We start from the raw sequence: 21,770 nt of genomic DNA on the forward strand, positions 1-21,770 counted from the left end.
CACACACACACACACACACACACACACACACACAGTGAAATTCACCCACCCAGGGGCCCCTAAGAGTTGCTGTGTCCTTTGCAAGGACTTCACAGAGGGAGGAAAACAGAGGCAAACTTGCTGCCCGCCTGAGAAAGGCTAGAGGGAGTGGAGCTGCAGGATTGCCAGACAAAAGGACCCAGAGGAGGGTCTGAGGTGGGAAAGCAACAGGAAGACTGTGAGAAAGAAGAGCAGTACACCAAAAGCTCAGCAAGGGCCAGCGGCCTGTCCCTTCACCCAACATCAAGGACTTGCTGGGTGCCCCCATGTCAGCTGCTGCCCCCACCTTCCTGTAATAAACTCACATATTCACACTCACACACGCTCACACACACACACACACTCACACATGCTCACACCACACACCACTCACACTCACATACCACTCACACTCACACATACGCTCACACACACCACTCACACGCTCACGCATACACAAGCTCACACTCACACCAGATTCTCACACACACTCATGCTCACACACACACCATTCTCACACATGCACACACAACACACAAACACATAAACACACACCCACACTCATACGCACACACACTCATACACACACACACTCTCACACGTAGGGAGCAGCACATATTTGACCAAAGTACAGTAGTGACAGCGAGTGTATCCTCTGCACACAGCCAGGGAGGCAGCCCCACCCGGTCGTTACCAAGATCTTTAATGTGTTCTTCGACTCACCTTGCACTAAAGAAATACGAGAATCCTCATTCAAATCACCTATTCTCTGTAGTTAAACCCCTGGAAGGATGTGGGAGAAACGGTGTTCTGTATCCGGGACCCATATCTTTCCCCATTACGCCCCCCTCAGCCCCCATCTCTCGAATACACAGCTTCAGCGGGAGGTGCCTCTCTGGGGCTTGGTGATCTGGGCTGGGTGTGTTCAGGCCTCGGTGAGGCTCCCCGGCTGGGCCACCCAGGCTGCTGCGACTGAACACGGGGCTCAGTGTCACTGACCCCTGACCCCACCTCCCACTCCTGGCTTTGTTGTTGCCAGCTGGTCCACACTGGCTAAGCCACCAGCATCAGTGCCTTGGGTAACAGCTTCTGGGAGAGAAGCCTCAGACTAAACGCGATGGAAAACACATTCTAGGAAGTCTTCTCACCCTGACCCACAGCGCCAACAGCAAGTTTTTGATGGACCCCACCCCAGAATGGAAAATCTCAGTCTTAAGAGCTAACACTCAAGTGTCAGGCACTGTCCTGAGGACTTGATGCATACTGACTTATCTAAAGCTAATAGAAACCTCATGAGGTAGGGACTATTGCTATCAGCCCCATTTTACAGATAAACAAACTGAGGCGCAGAGAAGTTAACTAACTTGCCCAGGAGCACACCACCAATAAGTGGGTTCAAATTCAGGCAGAGTCTGGACTCCACTGTCACACAAAACTGCCCCTTCTTCATCATGTTTCCATAGAAAGTGACGACACTGACTGAGCCGGGCCTCCCTCCTGCCAGAAGCCGCTCTGGCCAGCCTCTAAGGCCCTTGAAGCAGGCTGTGAAACACAGCCACGGAGACGCCTCTACATGTGACACAAACATAAAAGCACCTGCTGTGGAAGTTGCGGGACTGTTAGGACCCCATGGCCGGAAGCATGACATATCAGCACAGAAAGAGCAGCTCCTTTGAGGATTTGGAGAATTCCTTTGTGACTACCCTGGAGAAATCTGGCCCAGGCCTCCGCACCTCACCCCTGCCCCAAGCAGAGCTCAAGTGAGGCCTAGACACTGGAGCTCTGGCAGTGATGGGCCAGTGATCAGAAGGGCAACCTCAGCAAGGGCATCCTCTCGGCTCTGGGATTTACCTGCCCCTCCCAGAGTGGACTCTCCTCCCTCCCTGGCCTACCCCACTGCAAACTTCCCCCTCGCTGCATGGCGACAGGCAGAGACAGGCCAGGGCCACGAGAAGGACCGCGCTGACTTACTTGAAGAAGTCCTCCTTGCAGTAGACGCTCCCGGCCCTGGAGAAGCACCTGTCCGCCAGCTGCATCTGGCAGTCTGCACACTTGAGGCAGGAGCTGTGCCAGTGTCTGTCCAGGACCTTCAGGATGAACTTGTCCAGGATGTGCTGGTTGCAGCCAGCGCACTGGGGGATCTCTGTGAGGAAGAGGAGACAGAGGCACTGTGAGCCTTCCACATAGCCCCGCTAACAGGCCCTGGGCGGGCGCCTTCCCTTTCTGCTGGTGGTGGAAACAGACATGGCCCAAAGCACAGGGCTGTTGCGTAGAGTTCCGAGGGTTATACGCTGCACACAAAGGCGTGTGGTCAAGGGACAAGGCGGGACTGAAAGCTAACCCTTGCTTTGCTGGCCAGGCTGTGCATTCAGGCTTGGAGTGACTGGTCCAGAGGAGTCACCTGCTTCTAAGGGCACCACAAGGCTAGTGGCAGCAGCTAACCCATTCGCGCCACTGCAGTCCCACAGCCAGCAGACCAGGAAGCCCCAGCAACAACCACCTCTGTTTCCACGGCATTTTCATGAGTGATTGGAAGCTCTGCTAAAAACACCAGTCCCCAAAGTCACATCTGGCCTGAAAAGCAAATGATAAAGACAGTGTGGGGGAGGGGTGGGCAGCGATCGAGGTCCAGGCCTGAGGGTGCTTTTGCAGAGAAAATCTCAATATTTTAATGAACTGCGACCAATACCATAGATTGGCTGGATCAATACCTCATCCTAATGCACCTTCTTGCGCTGCAGATAGGAAAGCTAGAAACTGCTTTTCCAGATGCCCTAGTGGCCCAGGTTCTGAAGATGATTGAGTCTTCCAATCAAATGCACTTGGGAGAGACTTGAATTCAGAACTGAGCTAAATGTCGGGACAGCTGAGGGGCAGGCTCCCATCGTGCTGGTGTGGGTATGCAGAGGCGATGAAGTGCCATGTTGGGTGTTGTACTGTCCTGATCGGTCACAGCGGAGGCAATGAAATGCTGGGGGCTGACAGTTATCCTGGAAGCTCCACCCAGCTGGCTCCACTGAGCTGAAAGTCACCTGCCACCTGATGATTAATCGCTTTTCACTTAAATAGTGAAAGTGGATTCTGTCGTCTGCAATCAAACCCTAACCACTGCCCCATCCAGTTCCTGTCCTGGGTGACTTCCTATCTGAGGTCTGTTTCTCTGCCTTCCCATCTTTCCAAGGGATTGCTTGGGCATCTGACAGTATTTTGAGTCACTGACTGTTTCAAAATCTACAAAATGGTCATCTTCACGGTTGAATAAACAAACACTGCTAAGATCTCGAGCCATTTTCCCCCTGTGCTTTTCAAAAAAAAAGAAGGTAACAAATCGACAAGTATTAAGAATGAAAAGATAAAAGTGTAACCGTCTGGCCTTCTCGAGTATCCTCCTGATACAGCACTCCTGAGGCTGGCAACCCCAGGGTTTCCCACGCCTATTATAGAAGACACCTTTGAGTGGCCGGGTGCAGTGGCTCACGCCTGTAATCCTAGCACTTTGGGAGGCCGAGGTGGGTGGATCACCTGAGGTCAGGAGCTCAAGACCAGCCTGGCTATCATGGTGAAACTCCATCTTTAAAAAAAAAAAAAAAGAAGACACCTTTGCTTGTTTGTCTAAACACTCACTGCCTAGCACGGTGCCTGGCACACAAGGGTAACACCACAGATGTTTATCGCTAAATAATAAATTGATCAAATCCTGTCTGAGAAGCTCACCTTGAAACAGTTTTTCACTACTTTCTCCTGTACACTCCAAAATGTCAACAGCAGTAAAACCAAATCTCTCAAGAATCATACATGTTTTTTTGTTTTTGAGATGGAGTCTCGCTCTGTTGCCCAGGCTGGAGTACAGTGGCACAATCTTGGCTCACTGCAGCCTCTGTCTCCCAGGTTCAAGCCATTCTCCTGCCTCAGGCTCCTAAGTAGCTGGGATTACAGGTGCGCACCCCCATGCCTGGCTAACTTTTGTAGTTTTAGTAGAGACAGGATTTCACCATGTTGGCCAGGCTGGTCTCAAACTCCTGACTTCAGATGATCTGCCCTCCTCAGCCTCCCAAAGTGCTGGGATTACAGGCATGAGCCACCATGCCCAGCTTCATACATGTTTTTGATTCATCTCATGTATGTTGGTTGTGATATAAAAGTGTTTACAAAGGAATTAGCCTCAATGTACTAACAACAATTTTAAACATACTTTTAAGACATTTGTACTTGAAACCTCTAAACAGGCTATTGGGACAATCACTAAATGCCATCACTAGCCCTGTACACAGAAGTGCCAACCTTGGGCCCAATGAAACCCCAGCCCCAGCCTATTCCCTTCATGGCCCCAGCACCACCAGTATTTGCGCGGAAGTCAGACTTGGTGTACATGCCTTACCTGTTGACCCCTTTCTCAGACCAAAATACCCATGAAAACGATCAGGTGTCCCACCTGCTAACTGTCCCAGTATATATAGGATTCTTTTTCTTCCCATCTCCAGTTTTCCTCTTTGAGAAATACATTGTCCAGCCAATCAGCACTTGCCCAGGAGCTCCAATTTGCCCAGCAAAGTGCTGAGCACATGACGGCCCCGGGGGTCTCCACCCAGTGAGGGGTGGGCATGACAGGGTCGGAGTGTGGACTCTGGAGCTCAGCTGCCTGGGTTTGGATCCTGGCTCTGCTTTTTAAACCCAGACAAATGACTCAGCCTCTCTCTGCCTCAGTTTCCTCACCTCTAAAAGGAGGTGACGATGGCAACAGTGGCTGTAGGATTGTTGTGAAGAGCAAATGGATTGACACATGTACAATTCTTAGGGCAGGCCCCAGTATACAGTAGGTGCTCAAGACAGGCCTGCTATTAGTAGGAGCTAACTGCCACACCCATGGAAAGGCAGGCTGGGCACCAGGTTCATGGGCATTTTCTCATCGAGCCCTCACAAGAATCCCTGCAGAGATGTCATGACTCTCCTGGGGAGGCCGAGTGGGCTCCTAACGCAGCAACTGTGCCACCGGCTCGGGGCCACACCTACCTGCCCCAGGCGGTCCTCACTCAGCCACACCCCCGGCCTCTCTCCAGAGGCCATCGGGGGCTGGCTGGCATCCCTGGGGAGCCCTGGAAGGTCTTGGTGAGGAGGTGACCCATGAGCCCACCAGTCTATGAGGGTTGGATAGCCAGGAATTTCTTTTGTGTGACACCCCTTGTCTCAAGCAGGAAAAAATAGGGGGCAACTCAGATCAGGAGGGTTATGAAAGGCAAGGGGACACAGGTTTCTCCAGCATAAGCCGAGTTCGGTGCCCCTGAGTCTGCTGAGCAGCAGAAAGGTTGAAGGAGGAAGCACTAAGCAAGACTGCCCTGGCCTCCTCTTGCAGGGGAGAGGAGGGGAGAGCCAACCAGGAAGCCCTCCCGGCTCAGGGAAGCGGGTTAAGGACAAACGGCATGCAGAGCCAGCAGGAACCTGTGAACGAGGCCTGCCGTGTGCCACAGGGCAGCACCGTGTGCCCACAGAGCCCCGATGATGGGGCACAGCCATGGCGGGAGGCTGCTAGGCACAGCTGTTCAGAGCCTTATGCCCCATGGCACAGCTGCACCTCCGCTCTGGGAGTCAGGTCAGGGGCTTCTTTGTGTGAGGAGAATTTCCAGGAGCTGGACCCCAGCCCTGGGTTCGGGTGGAGGGGGGCATTAACCCTTTGAGAATCCAGATGAAGCACCATCCTTGCTGGCCCTTGGGCATGCAGGCCGAGTGCTAGCCCAGCTCCCCACACCTTCCTCGGCCCCTGGGCAAGAGGGGCCACCGATTCCTACCTAATTGTTGTTTGGCCTGCCCCAGAAGAGAGATTTGGCTATATTTCTCCTCCCAGCCACAAATGCATGGGATGAGGGTGAGGATGTATGCCCATAAAATTTATCTCAAGCAGGGTATCTAGTGGGAGCCTTAATCTGATGAGTATTCAAGACAGAATACATTAGGGCTAATGTATGCAGGGAACAGCGGGCAGGGGAGTTTTAGAGGCTTGTAAGCAGAGACAGCATCACGATGAGGAACAACACTAAAAGCAGACAGACATGCAGCTTCAGCCTCAAGCTTTGAGGAGAGGCTCAGTCTGGGCTGCCAAATCTAGAGGTCCTCATCAAACCAGGGCCCTCCGGCTTGGCAAAAATGGAAGGGGCCTACCAAGGGTGCCCTTTAAGTTAAAAATTAAAACCCTTTTCTATTCCACTGTAGATTTTGACAGGGGGATTAAACAAAGATAATTTGGAAATGTTTTAAAAGATCCCCAATATACCAATCACAGTAGTAAAACCAGACATCAGAAGCCTGTTATGAGCCACGTGAGGGCTTGAGTGTGTATTACCTCAGTGAACCACTCTCAGTGAGGAAGGAATTATCATCCCATTTTACAGATGAGGAAACTGAGCCTTTGTGAGATCAGGTGATGTGCCCAAGGCCCCACAGTCGAGGAGCCAGAATTTCAACTAATTGCCTGCGCTGCTGCTTTCCTGAAGATGGACTAACCCAGTCGGACAGCTCAAGGGGCCTGAGCCACCCCCTTATTTGGCTTGAGCCTGTCGTTTTTTAGATAGGAAATGGTGGCAGAGAGAGTCTCAACATGATCCCAGGTACAGTGACAAGAGACTACGAGCCCACTGGCCTCTTGAGCTCCCTAACGACTGGGCAAATGGAAATGTTTGAGGCACAGACTGAGATAACACAGGCATTTAGTGTGCATGTGTCCTATGGGACGGACACCTCCTGTCCAGGGCAGGGCGGGAAGCAGCAGCCTCTGTCCACGATCTCCTCCCCCAGCTACAAGGCACCTGCTTGCTGATGGTATCTGTCAAGTTCAGACCCATCCCTGCTGTGAGGGTGCAGTGACCTGTGAATTCAGACCCCACAGTCCAGGCAACATGGGCCCCATATAATTACATAGATTAGTAAAAAACATAAACTACCTGGAAATTTTTCAAAGAGCAACAGCATAAGCCTTTCAATGAAACCTCTAATAATTTAATTTTCACAGTTTAGAAAGACTGGACAGGACAGAGTTTATCTAGGTTTCCCACAAGAAATAAAGTTCTGGTGCATGAACTGGACCTCCTCGCCCTGAGGGAGGAGACATCAAGGAAGACTGCCTTGGCCTCATCTTGCAGGGGAGGGGAGGGGAGAACTCCTCACCTGCCCTCCCCCTACAGAGGAGCAGTGGCTCACGTCTGTAATCCTGGCACTTTGGGAGGCTGAGGTGGGTGGATCATTTGTGGCCAAGGGTTCGAGACAAGCCTGGCAAACATGCTGAAACCCCATCTCTACCCCCCACAAAAAAAAACGAGCCAGGTTGCAATAAGCCCAGATTGCGCCCCTGCACTCCAGCCTGGGTGACAGAGCAAGACCCTTTCTCTCAAAAAAAAGGAAAGAAAAGTTGTAACCAAAATTTCCAAGGGGTAAGACGATTTCCAAATCCCCAATAAGCCCAACATATTTCATGCAGTATTTAGTATCTCGAAATTCCACGTTAAAACTGGAATTTAAGCAGATGCTTGGAGTCACTAAAGACAAAATTTGATCTATTCATATAAACTCAGTTCCCAATATGAGGAGTCGTTTCACTTAAAATGAAAGTTTTTATCTTATCTACCCATAAGTTTTTGTGAAGATGCTCTCTGCTGGGGCTTTGCAGAAGGTAAAGAAACAAAAGGTAATGTCCCTGGAACAGCCAAAGAACCTTTGGAAATGCTGGACCACATAGAACAGCACACTCCCCATCTGCAAGGCCCATCCACCAGAGCACTCCCAGTCCTGCAGCATGACATAGTCAAGGCACAGACCTAAGCCCACATGTACCTGCATGAACACATACAGACATCCTCACACACACTCACATACACACTCAATATACACCCAGAAATATATACACGCCCACACCATACATATATACACAGACATGCATATAACACAGACAGTACATACACAGAGAAACACAATCACAAAGATACACCTTGAGACACATACATTCCTACATATACAAAGGCACATGCATGTACCAGTCACATATACATACAAATACACATGCATATTCACATATACTCAAAGACACATACTCACATGTACACAGAAACACATGCACACACACACACACATCCTCATACATGGGATGAGGCACTGCCACTCTGGAAAAAAAGCTGATTCTGAAAGGAAGCTCTGTCTACGGAAAGGAAGGCTTAGCTGAATGAAGGAGCTGTCCAATCCTAAAGCAGTGCGAAGAGTGGGGAATGAGTGAACTAGAAAAGCAGAGGGAAGCAGAAACATTGTTTCAAATACTTTTTTAGAGAGGGCTCAAAAATACTGGGAGGTCAGCCTGAACAACATAGTGAGATCCTGTCTCTACCAAAATAATAATAATAATAAATAAATAAAAGAATCACCAGGCATGGTAGGGTATACCTGCAGTCCCAGCTACTTGGGAGGCCAAGGCAGGAGGATTGCCCGATTACACCACTGCACTCCAGTCTGGGCAACAGAGAAAGCCTCTATCTCAAAAACAAAAACAAGACAAAACAAAACCCCATAAAAAAACAAACAAACAAATAAATATATATTGGGAGACAAAGTTTTCAGTTCTGGGCAGAGTTTAGATCTCCAAATATTCCAAATTGCCAATAAATTCCAAATCCAGGCAGACCTGAGCTCAGATCCTCATTCCACCCCGTATGTGATTTTGGGCAAATTACTTAACTTCCCTGAGCCTTGATTTTCATATCCATAAAATGGAAATCATCATAGCACCCTGTTGGGGTAGATGTGTTATTTATGGTCGAATCAGGTAATACACGCACAACACCCAGCCCCCACAGCACCAGCGTCCAAGGTCAGCTGTTCGCTCCCTCCTCTGCCTCACAGCCAGTTGCCAACAAGATGCATGTCTGTAAAGTGTATCAAAATTACTTCATGCTTCGCGATGTCCCAGTGCACCTTTTCCCTCCGTCAGCCCCTCCTAAACACTCAGAACTCTCCTCACTCCCTTAATTCTAAAGTATTCAGAAGACACACACTCTTTTCTAATCAACATAATCCTGGAGTATAAACAGCAGACAATGCAGTATTACAAGGGCTCAGTCTTTCTGGAATAAAGAAATCTGGCAGACTCTTTCCTCTGCAGAATGAGGACAAATTTGCCAGACCTTGATCTCCCCCAACATGCGGATAGTAAAAATGAGAAGGTTGGGGCCATGACTGCCTGATCTTACTTCACTGTTGCTGTATTGTATCCAGGTGAGGGTAGATTGGGTTCAAATTAATGTCTGGGGCTTCTAGCATTTTTTCTTAGAGACATCTAAACGCCCAAAGGAAGAGACTATTTCTTACTTGATAAGAAATGGCTACAGACCCTTCCCCAGTAGCCAGAATCTACTTCTTCATCAAGGAAGTTTTAAAACTCACAGTATGATGGCCAGCCCTCAAACCACCTGACACATCGTGGTAGGGGCACACTGGGCTTATTTTTAGAGTGGCCCATCAGAAACTGGATTCCATTTTTAAATCCCCAAATTCCTCCATTAGTGGTTTCTGAAAGCTGGGAAGTGGAAGAGATCAAAAGGTCTGCTGTGATCTGTGGCAGACCAAACTGCCCACGCCCCTCTGGTGAGGATAAGAAATACTGTGCATTTGTATTCCCCACTCACGTTTCTTTCATTTCCAAGAAAATGCTCTCAAGGAACCAGGGGCCACCATGAAACATTTCATGAGGGTTTGTGTTTGTTTGATCGATTTTAATTATTTGAAAACTTGTGTTTTCTATCCCCTTGGTCACGGAAGATCAAAAGGGTAAAGGAAAAAAATTTCCACTAAAGAGACTAAAATGAGAGCCAACATATCTGACAATGACGTCTCAAATGTATCTAAAAAAAGGCATCTTTCTGGGGAAAGGAATCAGAATTTCAGATATTTCCATTGGAATCATAATGCTATGCACTAAATATTTTTAAGAAACCAAGTTACTTTGTACTGATAGGTAACGTTTAGGCCAGGCATGGTGGCTCACACCTGTAATCCCAGCACTTTGGGAGGCCGAGGTGGGAGGATCACTTGAACCCAGAAGTTCAAGACCAGTCTGGGCAACATAGTGAGACCTTATCTCTATTATAATAGTTTTAAAAGGGAATATTTATTTATGCTCTGAGACCAGATTAACATTTTGTAAAATTTGTGCTTTGATGTGCCACCTTGCCTCCTGTGAGGCTTTTGCTCTTTAACTCCCTTTGCTTTTTAACTCCCTTTTGGACCAAGTGTTCTTTTTGTTTCATGCTTTGACCTGACAGCCTAATGCTCAGGACATAGCTTTTCTTGCTCCTTTCGAGAAAGGGAGCTGGGTCCATGGGAGTCTCTTCCAGGGCTCCCTGTTTGCACACCCCACAATATTCCCGCTCTGGTAACCATCCTCTTGGGACAGCCACCTGCGCTCCAGGCGGGGCTCTGTCTGTGAAGTGGGAGCTGTGGTCCCAGTCTCTGGGTCCCTTAAGATCACCAGCACTCCAAACTTGGCCAAGTACTTTCACATTGGCACGCTCACTCCCTCCTCCCAGACCTCTTGTAAAGCAGAAGTTGCCTGTTGTCTTCGTTTAAAAGGTTCTGAGAATAAGGGTACACAGCTGGGGGCCGAATTAGGACTAAACTTTTTTCCCTGGGTCTGATGGCTTCCACCTGTGCTCAACCAAAGCCACCTCCATGTGGGATCCCAAAACCTTTTTGCTGATTTCCCTCCAGAAGTAAGTAGTTTTTTGAGCTCTGTCTCAGATAACATTTGGCCAATATACATTTCCAAAAACATTTAATTGTATTTATTTGTTAAGTTTCTTTACTGACTACTAACTGAAAAGCAGACAGCAAATGGGGCTTTAAGGAATCACATATGCAGCTGAAAAATTATGCAAATGTTTTTCTTGAAATTTTCCATTCCTTTCCCACAGGTAAGGAAAAGTAAACAACAGTCACATTGTGGACATTGCTAGTCTGTTGCCTCAGGTTCCCTGAGAAAGAAGGAAGACGGTTTTCTAAAGGCGGGCTTGGGAAATACTATCAGTGGGGGGAAAGGGGTTCATTGATTTAGTCTGGGAATGACTAGTTCTAAAATACATCAACAAGGTGAAACCACAGGACATTCCAAGTTATGGCACGCCTGCCTAAACACACGCCTGAGTTCCGAAATATGCAAGTCAAAGATTTATAACGGAGGTATAGCTAAATTAAAATTAAGAGATTACTGGATAAATATTTCAAAAATAAACTTTCCAATTCAAAGTAGCCACCATCACCGCTTACGATAAAATCCTGTCTTCTGCTCATAACCCCCCTTTTAAATCACCTGGTAATTATGACCAAAGGAACCAAGGCCTGAGGCCCACGACTCAGTTTTCCATGACAAATCTTGTGTGCAACCCTTCACCAACCCTGGCTCTTTGTCATTAAAGAATATTCATTTTTTGTTGAACAATTTATAGTTCCTGTTTTGATATTTTCACTTATTCTAAATCAGCGTATCTTGAGATAACAATTTTCCAAATGTTTTTTAAAAATTCCTCTTAAGGGATTTTCACAACCTAGTAATAATATTCTCATAAACAACACAGCTAAAGCACAAAATTCCAACATTAATTCTTTAAAACATAAAGAGAAAAGGCACATTGAACATCAAGGTATTTTATGATGGTGACAGCGGCATTCAACAGAGAGCCAGGCCAGCTACAAAAATATTGGAAAAATTCTAATTTTAAAAACTGGCATCACATTTAAGGTAAATCATAGTCTCTGTCATATTCACTGGCATGTTTTAAAATGCATCAATGTACTCAAGTCTGTTTTTCTAATTTCTTGGTTTTTGTTTGTCTTGACAAATGACTAGCAACTAGAAAAAAAGAAAATCCTTCTCATATCACAATCGCACCAAAAGCCATCCTTTCCCTCCGCTTGCTTTCCGGAGTTCTGCCCACAGTTTTATTTGGTGGTGTGGGGGTGCCTTTGAAAATCTCCTTTGTTCTTTTTTGGCTTAGACAGTCAAAAATAGTGACCTCTTCAATAAAAGAGCAAATAAAAGAGTAAACTGGAGATAATTTCGATGTTATCATTTTAAGGCTGTAATTTGGGTAATATTTTAACAGAAGAAGTTCACTAACACATGAAACACACAATGTAAATATATATTTGCAGGGATAAGATTATCTTCTAGGTGGTATATTGTCATGTAATTCATATTCTTCAGTAGGATATCAAATGTTCTCAGTAATTGCAAATAAAACAGAAAATTGCATTAGACAAATCCATGTTCGTATACGGAAATGTTGTAGACATATCTATTTCCACTTATTTTCACATCTAATCACTGCCGCATCTCTACAATGTATTTTTCTAATGTCTCACTCTGTAACAATATTCCATATGTTTGGCACTCTTTCCCTCGTAACAAGAAACTTTCAATTAATTTGGCTGCAAGCTTTGTCTCTATTAAGCTATTCCCAGAACCAATCCCTTAACCCCCTAACATTATAATCAAAGCAAATTATACTTTAAAGACGTTTGGGGGTGAGGTACTGCAGTAAAACATCTGTGGCTAGACCCAGACTGACAGAGGGAACAGGGTGGGAGATCTGAGAAAAGAAATCCACCAAAATTACAGCAGGAGGCAGGACTAGCTCCCAACTCGACTTTCCAGTCAGCCACTCATACAGTTAACCCCAAAGTACATTTTCCAAGAGCAAGTCCACTTCATTTTCACCAATGAAACCCAACCTGTCCACCTACCCCAAGAGCAGTGCCTCAAAACGGTTGATTTGTGCACCGCTTTGATCAGGGATCCTGTAAAACTGAGGACTAAATAAGGTAAAACCTCACAGTGGCATCTAATTTTAGCTGATTTCTTCTACCACAGACAGTAAGAGCCCAGCTCCAGGGCAGCTTCTCGCCTATACACAGCACCTGTGCTTCCCACCCAGGGCACCTAGAGAGATGGATCCACCACTGCGCAGCCCGCAGGACCCACGACCCCCCAGTAAAACCCCTGTGCCATGAATTCCTGCACAATCCCTTGTTTCTACCTGCAAATATTTTGCAAAGGAAGGACGCGATAGACAGAAGAAGTGGGGTGGAGAAGGAGGGAGGGAGAAAGAGAAATTCAAGCCCCCAGACCGCGATGGAATTTTACTAAAAGCATTGGACCCTATTCGCCCACATCTCTTACGGGCTTGTTAACACTCATTCCAGGAAGGGAGAAAGGCAAAACACTGCTACAAAGTAAGCCCCCTCAAGGGCACCCCAGCCCGCCCTCTCCAAGTCCAGCCGTCTATGCTGTAATGTATTTGGTGCTGCAACAGCCAACTGCTGCTTCAGTCTGTCTCCAACCTTGGATTGCTCAAAGTGGGTAATACTCCTTTTGTCCTCTCTTCAGCTAAACTGGTTCCCAGTCCCTATTCGTTCCAAAGCTTCTCAGCTCTATTCCAGAAAAATTTCCCCAATTGAAAGAAGAGGCACAAGGTCCCTTCATCCAGTTCTGCCCACCCTCCCCCATCCACAACTCTTCAATAGGAAGAGGACACAAGTTTCCCAGCCAGAGAAATCCACCGAATACCTACCATTCCTGCCCAAAACAAGAGGCTCAAAGCAGACTTCAAAAAAGGCAACAGAAATTACGGTTAATTCCTGTTAACTAATTTTCCATCCCTGCAGCACTGCAAGCCCCAGCCTCCTTCCCCCAGCTCCTCCCTCTCCTCCCAGCACTGGGGTCTCTGGCTTCAGTCTGCTAATGCGGGTGCTAAGTAATCGCTAATTGACTGTAACACAGAGTGAAAGGGCATTAAAATCCGAGGCAACTGGGAAGTTAGGACAATGCAAATATTTAGGACTTGAGGCTGTCTACACCTGGCCAGCGGGGTCATCGGGTCACTGTTCAAAATACAAGGTGCCCCTGTGGCCCGAGTTTTTGTCTACTCAATGGAAAGAAATTGCTTTGCCGGTTTCCCGGCTCTCCCACCCCCACCCCACCTCTAGGAGCCTGTAAAAATGGACCCTGGTATTTGCAGACCTGCAGGCGGTCTCCAAGACGTCTCGAGGGCTCGCGCAGACCTAATCCTCACAGCATTTAGTCTACATTCTTGCCTTAACCCCCCTTTGTTTTTGGCGTGTCAAGGGGCAGGTGCAGATACACCTAGCTTCGGCCGTCCTTCCCTCAACTTCCTGCCGCTCCCGGTTTTATCCCTCCACGGCTTTTCTAGTAACTCATTTCCTTCTTCATTAGTTTCACCCTTCAGATCCCTTTAAAAGACACATTGGTCCCGCCCTCTAATAATAATAATAATAATAATAAAGGGCCTATCCTGCACAAAGCCAACCACCTGAGACACAGGGATGTGCCTGGTCCCAGTCCAGCCACGGCCTCTGGTGCGGTGGGTGCACCCGGTGGCCCGCACCACCTCGCCTTCCCCGGCGACGCACAGTGCCACCAACTCCCTCCGCTGGTCGATTTTAATTGACATCTTCGGCCGCCTAGGTAGAGGCTCTATCTCATGAGCCTGACACGTTTCCAGAGCTCGTCAAGGTCCGCTAAGCTGGGGAACCGAGCCGGGAGCCGAGGCTCGAACACCCGCCAAGAACGCGCGGGCCCGGTAGACCCGCCAGCGGCCTCCCCTCTCCCAGGAGGAGGAACCCCTTCAAAAATGGGAGCATCCCTCTCCCAGGGTTAAACAGTCACAGAAGCCTCAAGCCGCCGGGATTGGGGTTTAATTTTGTCCTTCCAAGGGCTTGGAACGAAATGGGCCTGGAGAGGGAGAGAGGTTTCCACCCCGCCTCCTCTTAATGGGCGTCCCGTCCGCACTCGCGCGCGTCGGGCCTATCCTTGCGGGAAAAGTCCCTGCCACCACTCTAAAGGGCGGCAAAGGGGTCCCAGGCCGGGCTAATTCCAGCTCAGTCGGACCTCGGGGTTACCTGAGAGAATAGGCTCCGAAAACCAGCGCAAACCCCTGGGCGGATGGAGGGAAAGGGCCAAGGCGCAGGAACGCCTATCGCGCCGTGCGTCGGACAGAGAGGTGGTCCCTCCTTTGCCCCCTTCTTGGCTGCGACCTTTACCCACGGCTGCGGGACGCCGTGCGCGGAAAGCCGGCTCCCCGCGGAGGGCAGCCCTGTCCACATCTGCCGCCACCGGCGAGCCCCGCAAAACCCAGAGCGCGCCGGGATTCCCCGGCAAGTGCCCAGGATCGTGCGCCGCCCGCGGGTGCGCAGCAAACGCTCATTTAAATAATCCGTCGTCTGTTCCCCTGGCCACCCAGGCCTGCGTCTGCCCGCGGGGCGAGGAGCCCTGCCCCGGTCGCAGTGAGGTCGTTCGGGTCGCGCTCCCAGACCCTAGGACGCCACTCCCGCCCAGCCCTGCGCGGCCCCGCCTAGCTCTGGTTTGCCGAGAGCCCGGACCTCCACCAACCACGGAAATAAACTCGAGTTAAGATTTGCTTCTTCTCAGTCCCGACTTTACCACTTCACGGATACTGGGGACCGCTCAGTATAGACCTTTGCCCCTCACCTGCTGCACCTGCGTGCTCCGTGTCCGGCTTTAACAGTTCTGCATGCTGAGCGCCCTGGGATCGCGGCTTCCCAAGCTTCCCTCGGTGCTCACGACCCTCTCCGATCTCAAGGCCATGGAAAAGAGGAGGCTGGAGCCCTCTCGCCCCTTGGGAGTCCTAGGCCATCCGCTGTCCCAAGCGGGGCGCTGCCGCGCACACCCGAGTTTCTCCAAATTCCCTTCTATGTGGTACGCAGCTCAGGTCGGGGGCTGAGACGGGATCCTAGCAGTTAGGACATCGGAACCCCCAACTTATCAGGCCCGAATAGGCCGGCGGGGACAGTCGGCCTCGTCTGTAAAAACTGTCTTGCGCCTGAGAATATTCTTGCGACGCAGGGAAGGAGGTCTATAGTGCCCACGGCTGTTGTATCTGAATGTTGGGAATATGATAGACTCTCAATCGATTTCATTCATATACGGTATATATTTGTGTGTGTGTTTTTCTCGAACAAGGAGACAAAGCAGGAATGGAAAGAAGAGCGAACAGCACCGGCGTTTGAGCGGGCTCCTGGCTTGGGCAGTGAATCCATCCCACTCCCTTAAGGAACCGCCTGCAAAAAGGACGGTCGACAACCCCGGGGGCTCGGACCCACGAAGCGACCTGCGCTGGGACATTTACACCCAAGCACCCAGGAGGAGCCCCAGCAGGGGAAGTACCAGACCCTACCAGACCCCAGCAGGGGTCCTTCACCCGACCCTACCAAACACAAAATAAAATACCCTCTTCCTACAGCTTCGGGGTTTGCCAGAGCTTGTCGAAGCATTTTAGGAGACAAGGCAGGAGACGGAGACCCCAGGCCTGCATTCCATTTTCCACCCCCAGCCGATACTCCATGAGGCTCCTCCTCCTCCCATGCGGGCTGCCCTCTCCCCCACCAGCGAGCCGGCCACGGGCGTCCTTTCCCTCGGTGCCTGGGGAGGCTACGTGGCCGATAGGTCAAAATCGAAGCACATAAAACGCCCCACCTTTCTATAGGCCCCATGCTTTTCGTTTCACGGCGTCTCCTCAGCGGGCACGGCCGGTCAGCAGGGCCCCGACGAGGGGAGGAGACTGCTGAGGTCCAGGGAGACAGTTTTGGAAAGCTCAGAGGGGGCTCTCACCGCACCCCAAGGGGCCCTGGGTCGGCCCCTCGGATCTTGATGTCCCTACAGCCCGGAAGGCAGCGGGACGCGCTGTCGGTGTTGGCTGTAGGGACAGCTGTAGGGCTGTCGGAGCAACAAGGCCCGCACTGCGAGCCGCGCGACCAAGGTGCGGTAAAAAACCAGGAGGGCGAAAGCGCAAAGGGCGAGTCCGCACGGGAGCCAGCGGAGCGGGAGGCGGGGACAGAGTGGCAAGGAAGAGGCCAAGTCTGGAACAAGACTAGCGAAGAGAGAAAAATTATTTCATCAGTTTTCCTAAAGAGGATGCACCTCACCCATCCCCAAATAAGCATAAGAATAGTCCAGCTGCCGCCGAAATAAGCTGAATTTAAATGCCCCTCGAGGGGAGGGCACTAGAGGCACGGAGCTTGGAGACACCTAGTCCTGCGCCACCAGGTGCTCCATTCGTGGTGACTCCGTGTGATGAAGAAGCCAACATGTCTGTGTTGAGGAGGAAACCCGAAACCTTCTAGGCGGTGACTGGAGGCCCCAGTGGGAGAGCCTTTCTTTTGTCTCCCCTCCCCTAGGGTTTAAGAGCCTACTGTTCCGGGAGGCCCAAGCGTGTGCCCCACAACCCCTCCTGCTTCCCCCCTTCTTAGGCCACTGGACCCAATCCCAAGATAGCTAATGGTTGTGTACATGTGGGTGAGGGGACCATGCCCCACCTATCCCCTGGTCCCAGCACCTACAGCAACAGCCAGTGGCCAGATCTGCTGCAAGGGAAGGTACAATCCACTCACATTCCAAGAGGAAATAAAAGGTGGATCCGGAAATCTTCAGGTAACAGTCCCCTCAATTTTGGCCGATGCCTCCTCCAACCAAGGCCACAAAACCCAGACAAAAGGGAGGACTGACCACCCCCTCTAGGTTAGACATTGCCTCGATGGGCCATGTATACCTCAAGTTTTCCACCGTGTGACCTAGACTCAGCCTTGGCAAACTGTAGCTCTGAGTTCTGGGCATTTTGGGAAAGCGACTCCCTGACATGGAACATTAAAGTTCTCTCTAAACAACAGGAGCAAAGTGTCACTCATCAGTGTCACTCATCACAAGAAAGGCCGTCAGAACAGAGACCATCGTCCTTCATCTCGGTCCCAACAGACAGGTCACCCACGGACCACAGCCACAACAGCACAGACGTACTGGGTACCAAGGACACTAGTAACACACACACCCTTCCCCCACTCACGCAAGCTCCTCACTCTCGCAGAGCTATACGCAGCTTAACGACTCGGTGCACCTTTGCCAGGGTTTCTGTTTGCGCAGGGGCTGAGAACCCACTCTGTCCCTACCAGTGTGCGGGGATGCCTTCTATAGAAACATCTTAGTAAACTCCCCAAGGCTCAGCACAGACGTGGGACTGTTTGCCAGCAGTTGACACAAAAACACACAAAGAATAACTATAGAATACAGCCAAGAAACAATCTAAATAGGCTTGGATGAAGCTATCCTTTTCTAGTCCCTTCTCAAAAACTTCCCAGAGAAGCCCAGGGTACGCGCTCTTCAGCCTGCGCTCCCAGGTCTCGCCGGACAGAAACCCTGCCATGGAGAGCCGAGGCGCAGGAGGGCGCGCTCGTGCGTCCTAGTTTGCAGGTAGTTACCATCCCTGGGTGAGCCGGCCCTTACTTAAAGTAAACCCCGGAGACTTAGCTACCGCACCACAAAAGAAGTCGAAGGCGGAGCGAGGGACTCTTTGGTCTCTCCAGGGTGCCTGGGGCGCCCTGCTGAGCGTGCGAGCCACCGGGGCAGGACTCTCCCGGAGCTCGCCTTGCACGCGCGACAATTTGGCACCTGTTCTGGCCTCCGCACAGATTCTCTCTCACGGACTCTTGGCTCAGGAGTGAAGGACAGAGACGGATTCCCTTCGGAAAAATCTCTGCGCGCGCACACCCATACACATAGAGAGACTTGGGGATAAACACACTCCGAGCTCCCGCCGCCTAGCTAATTTCGGGCGCGGGAAGAAAGCAGCAGGGCAGGCTAGCAAAGCGCGCACACACCCCCATCTCTACCCCTCCAAACCAGAGCACCTGCCCTCGAGTGCGCGAAGGCAGAACCCTGAATTCACAACTTCGCGCGAGTGCTTCTCCCTCCCCTGCATTCCTAGGTTAGCTGGAATGCAGCGAGCAGATTCCCTCGTGAGCAGATTCCCTCATCAGGAGCAGTCAGTCCCCGGCGGCGCACACGGCGGGTGCAGCCGGCAGTAGCGGCTGGGGATGCACCGGCGTGCACGCCCCGGGCGCGGGCCGCAGGAACTAAGAGTGTGGCTGGGGCTTCTCTGCCGCCAGCCTCGGGGGCGAGAGACACGCTCTCCAACTTCCCGCCAGCTGGGGTGAAGTTGCACTAGCGGTCCCGCCAGCGTTAACCATCCAGCTGGGGAAAGAAGATTTGGGGGGGACCACCCTCGCTCTCAGGCCTGGCCTACAGCTCGTACCCCTGGGTGTCCCCAAACAGCACTCTCCCTAGTGTTCCAAGGAAAGCCACAGGCTGGAGATGCAGGGTTCGGTACTCGGTACTCAGCTCGCCTCAAGCATTATCCAGGAGGCAATTACATTCGGCCCAAAAAAGCCAAGAGCCTGGCCCCTGAAACGCACTCTGGCCGGCGCCCCAGCCCTGTGACCGCCTCTGCGCCCCGGCCGCCGGCCCCTCCCGGCCAGGGCCACCAGCCGCGTCAGGCCCGCCCCGCAGCTGCTGAGGCTTGCTACCTGTCTTGTTAGAATTAAATCAGCGAAAAAGGGGGGTGTCTTACGTTGCATCGGCACACCTAGCATCTCCGGGAGCCCCTTGACAGCCCCCTCCGCGGGGACAGTCGCACTCTGCATCATCTCGGAGCGAGAGCCAGCGAGTCGCAGTCTACGGAGATCTCTTGCTCTCTCGCTCTAGCTCGATTCAAAAATTTCAAAATAATAATTAAAACCCCAAGCAGGCCGCTGGAGTCGCGGTGGAAACCGGGCCCTCCGCCTCTCCGGGAGGACTCCACAGGCTGGCCGGCCCCCTCCCCCCGCCAGTCCCCAGTCTGTTTCCAGTCCCTTTGATCTCGCTCTCCGGGGTTGGTGCACATCCCAGGTTGAGACGCTGTTGCTGCAGCTCTGGCTTTTTTCCTCTCCTCCCTCCCCCGCCCGCTCCTTCCCCCTCCCCCTCCACCCTTCGCGTGCCGGCCGCCCGGGAGGCCGCGGTCACCCGGGCGTTTTGATTCATTCACACTGCAGGAGCGGCCGTGACGTCGCTTTCCGCAGGGAGGCCCGCCCTTCGGCACATCCCCCCACCAGGCGGCGGGCCGCCGACCCCGGCGGGACTGGGGGTCCCAGCGCCCCAAGTGAGGCCGGGGGGCGGGGCGGCAGGGAGCGGGGCGGGGCCTCGCAGGCCTGCACCCCCGCCTCCGCCCAGCTGTGCGGGCTCGCGCCCCGGGTATAAATCCTGCGGCTAGCCCGCCGCGGCAGCAGGTGGTCGGAGACGGCGGCGCCCGGGGCTTGCGCGTCTCCACGGGTTCCAAACTCGCGCGGCTCGTGTCCTCCTTACTCCTCCGTTCGGTCCCGTGGTGGGGCGGGGCAGTGGCCGGGGCCGCGTCGCCTGTCTTCGCCTTGCGCGCTCTCGGGCCCCGGCTTCTCTCCGCCGGACGGAGCGCGCTCCGTAACCGGATGACTACATCCATCTTCCTCCTCCTCTTCTCCCCTGGCCAATTCCTTTCCCGCCGGCACTTCCCAGCCCCAACTCTCTCTCCCCCGCGTCTGGCTGAGGCTGGGCCAGGGACAACCCGTACTCGGCTCGGAACGCGCGAGTCACGCGGCGGGCTGCGGCGGCCCGGGTCGGGGAAGGCGGCCAGCGGCCGTGCGCGGAGGTGGCGGGGCTCAGGCCCCCCGCGCGCGCCCCCGCGGACCGCAGCCGGAGTCCGCACTTGCCTCCAGCTCCGCCGGGCAAGGGCCCTAAGCCAAACGCTGGTGGGGTCTCCCCGGCTGCCCCGCCGCCGACCGCCCAGCTCGGCCCTTTCCTGCGTCCCCAGAGCCCGCCCTGCCTCTCTGGCTGCCACCGCGGGCGCTTTGAACAGTCCCCGACCTCGTGCGTGCAGGGCGGCAGCGAGCACACGGACGCCCGGGCTGACCTGCCACAGGGCTTGTGATGCTTACTGTATTTACGAGACGCAAGTAGAGAGAGAAACGCTTAAACTCTCAAAATGAGTTTCTGACGGAAATACAACAGAAGGCCCAACGCTGGGAAGAGGGCTCCTCTGACGCCCCATCAGGCGCTCGACGCCTCTGGGCTGCAGGCACAGCAAGCCCACCCCGCCTGCCCCAGACCCACCCGGTCTCCTGCCCCCAGCCCCCATGGCATTTCCTTCCTGAAATTCAGACAGACGCGTCCTTCCAGCCTAGTGGGGTTCAGCTTAGGCGGGAAGGGGGACTGTGTGCCCTCCCCAGCCTTCCAGAACCTTCCCTCCTCTTTCCCCTGGCATCATCTCCAAACAAGGGACACCTGCTCACCTTTCAGGGTTGGTGAGGCAGGAGCCTGGGGCGGGGGAGAATGGCCTGGTAGACCGCGCTGCTTAGCATGTGTCTCCAGTGAGGTCACGGTGACTTCCGTGTATCCTGGTACAGGGTTGGCATCATCTCTTCTCCTGTTTACCTGCGAGGTGACTCCAGTGCGCGAGACAATGTACGACGCAAGAAGAAAAAAGCAAAAGAACACTTTTAGTGTTTACCAAAATGTGTTCTGTAGAAATGTAACTAGTAAGCAAACAGGGGAAAATGCCAGCCTCATTTGCAGTGAATGACACTCAAGACAAAACCACACGTGCATACCTCTTTCTGTTTGTGAGATGACCGACTCAGAGGGGCGGGGGGCGTCCTAGAGTTCAGAGCTGGCGAAGGGGCTTGGACACTGGTACTCTCACCGACACTGCTGGATGCTTATAAACTTAACCTCCGTTTGGAAAGCACTGTGGCAATATGTGTCAAACTCATAATTTTTTGATACCCTTTAGTTCATGTAGTACTGCTTTTGAATGTCTATTCCATGGAAATAATCTAGCATATTTTTAATAAAA

General features: G+C 51.9%; 1 protein-coding gene across 1 annotated transcript in view; it reads right to left on the reverse strand.

Moving 5' to 3' along the window:
- Window positions 1-19,825, reverse strand: part of LHX4 (LIM homeobox 4) — a 47,017-nt gene extending 27,192 nt beyond the window's left edge. Inside the window, exons 1-2 of the mRNA XM_032291239.1 lie at window positions 19,479-19,825; window positions 1,990-2,161 (exon numbers count right to left, since the gene is read on the reverse strand). Coding sequence (XP_032147130.1) covers window positions 1,990-2,161; window positions 19,479-19,554 — 248 coding nt within the window. The 5' untranslated portion in view covers window positions 19,555-19,825. The remainder of the gene's footprint in view (window positions 1-1,989; window positions 2,162-19,478) is intronic.
- Between the last annotated feature and the right edge of the window lie 1,945 nt (window positions 19,826-21,770).

Source organism: Sapajus apella, unplaced genomic scaffold, assembly GCF_009761245.1.
Source record: "Sapajus apella isolate SASKATOON/1434 unplaced genomic scaffold, GSC_monkey_1.0 scaffold25, whole genome shotgun sequence".
Classification (NCBI taxonomy): Eukaryota; Metazoa; Chordata; class Mammalia; order Primates; family Cebidae; genus Sapajus; species Sapajus apella.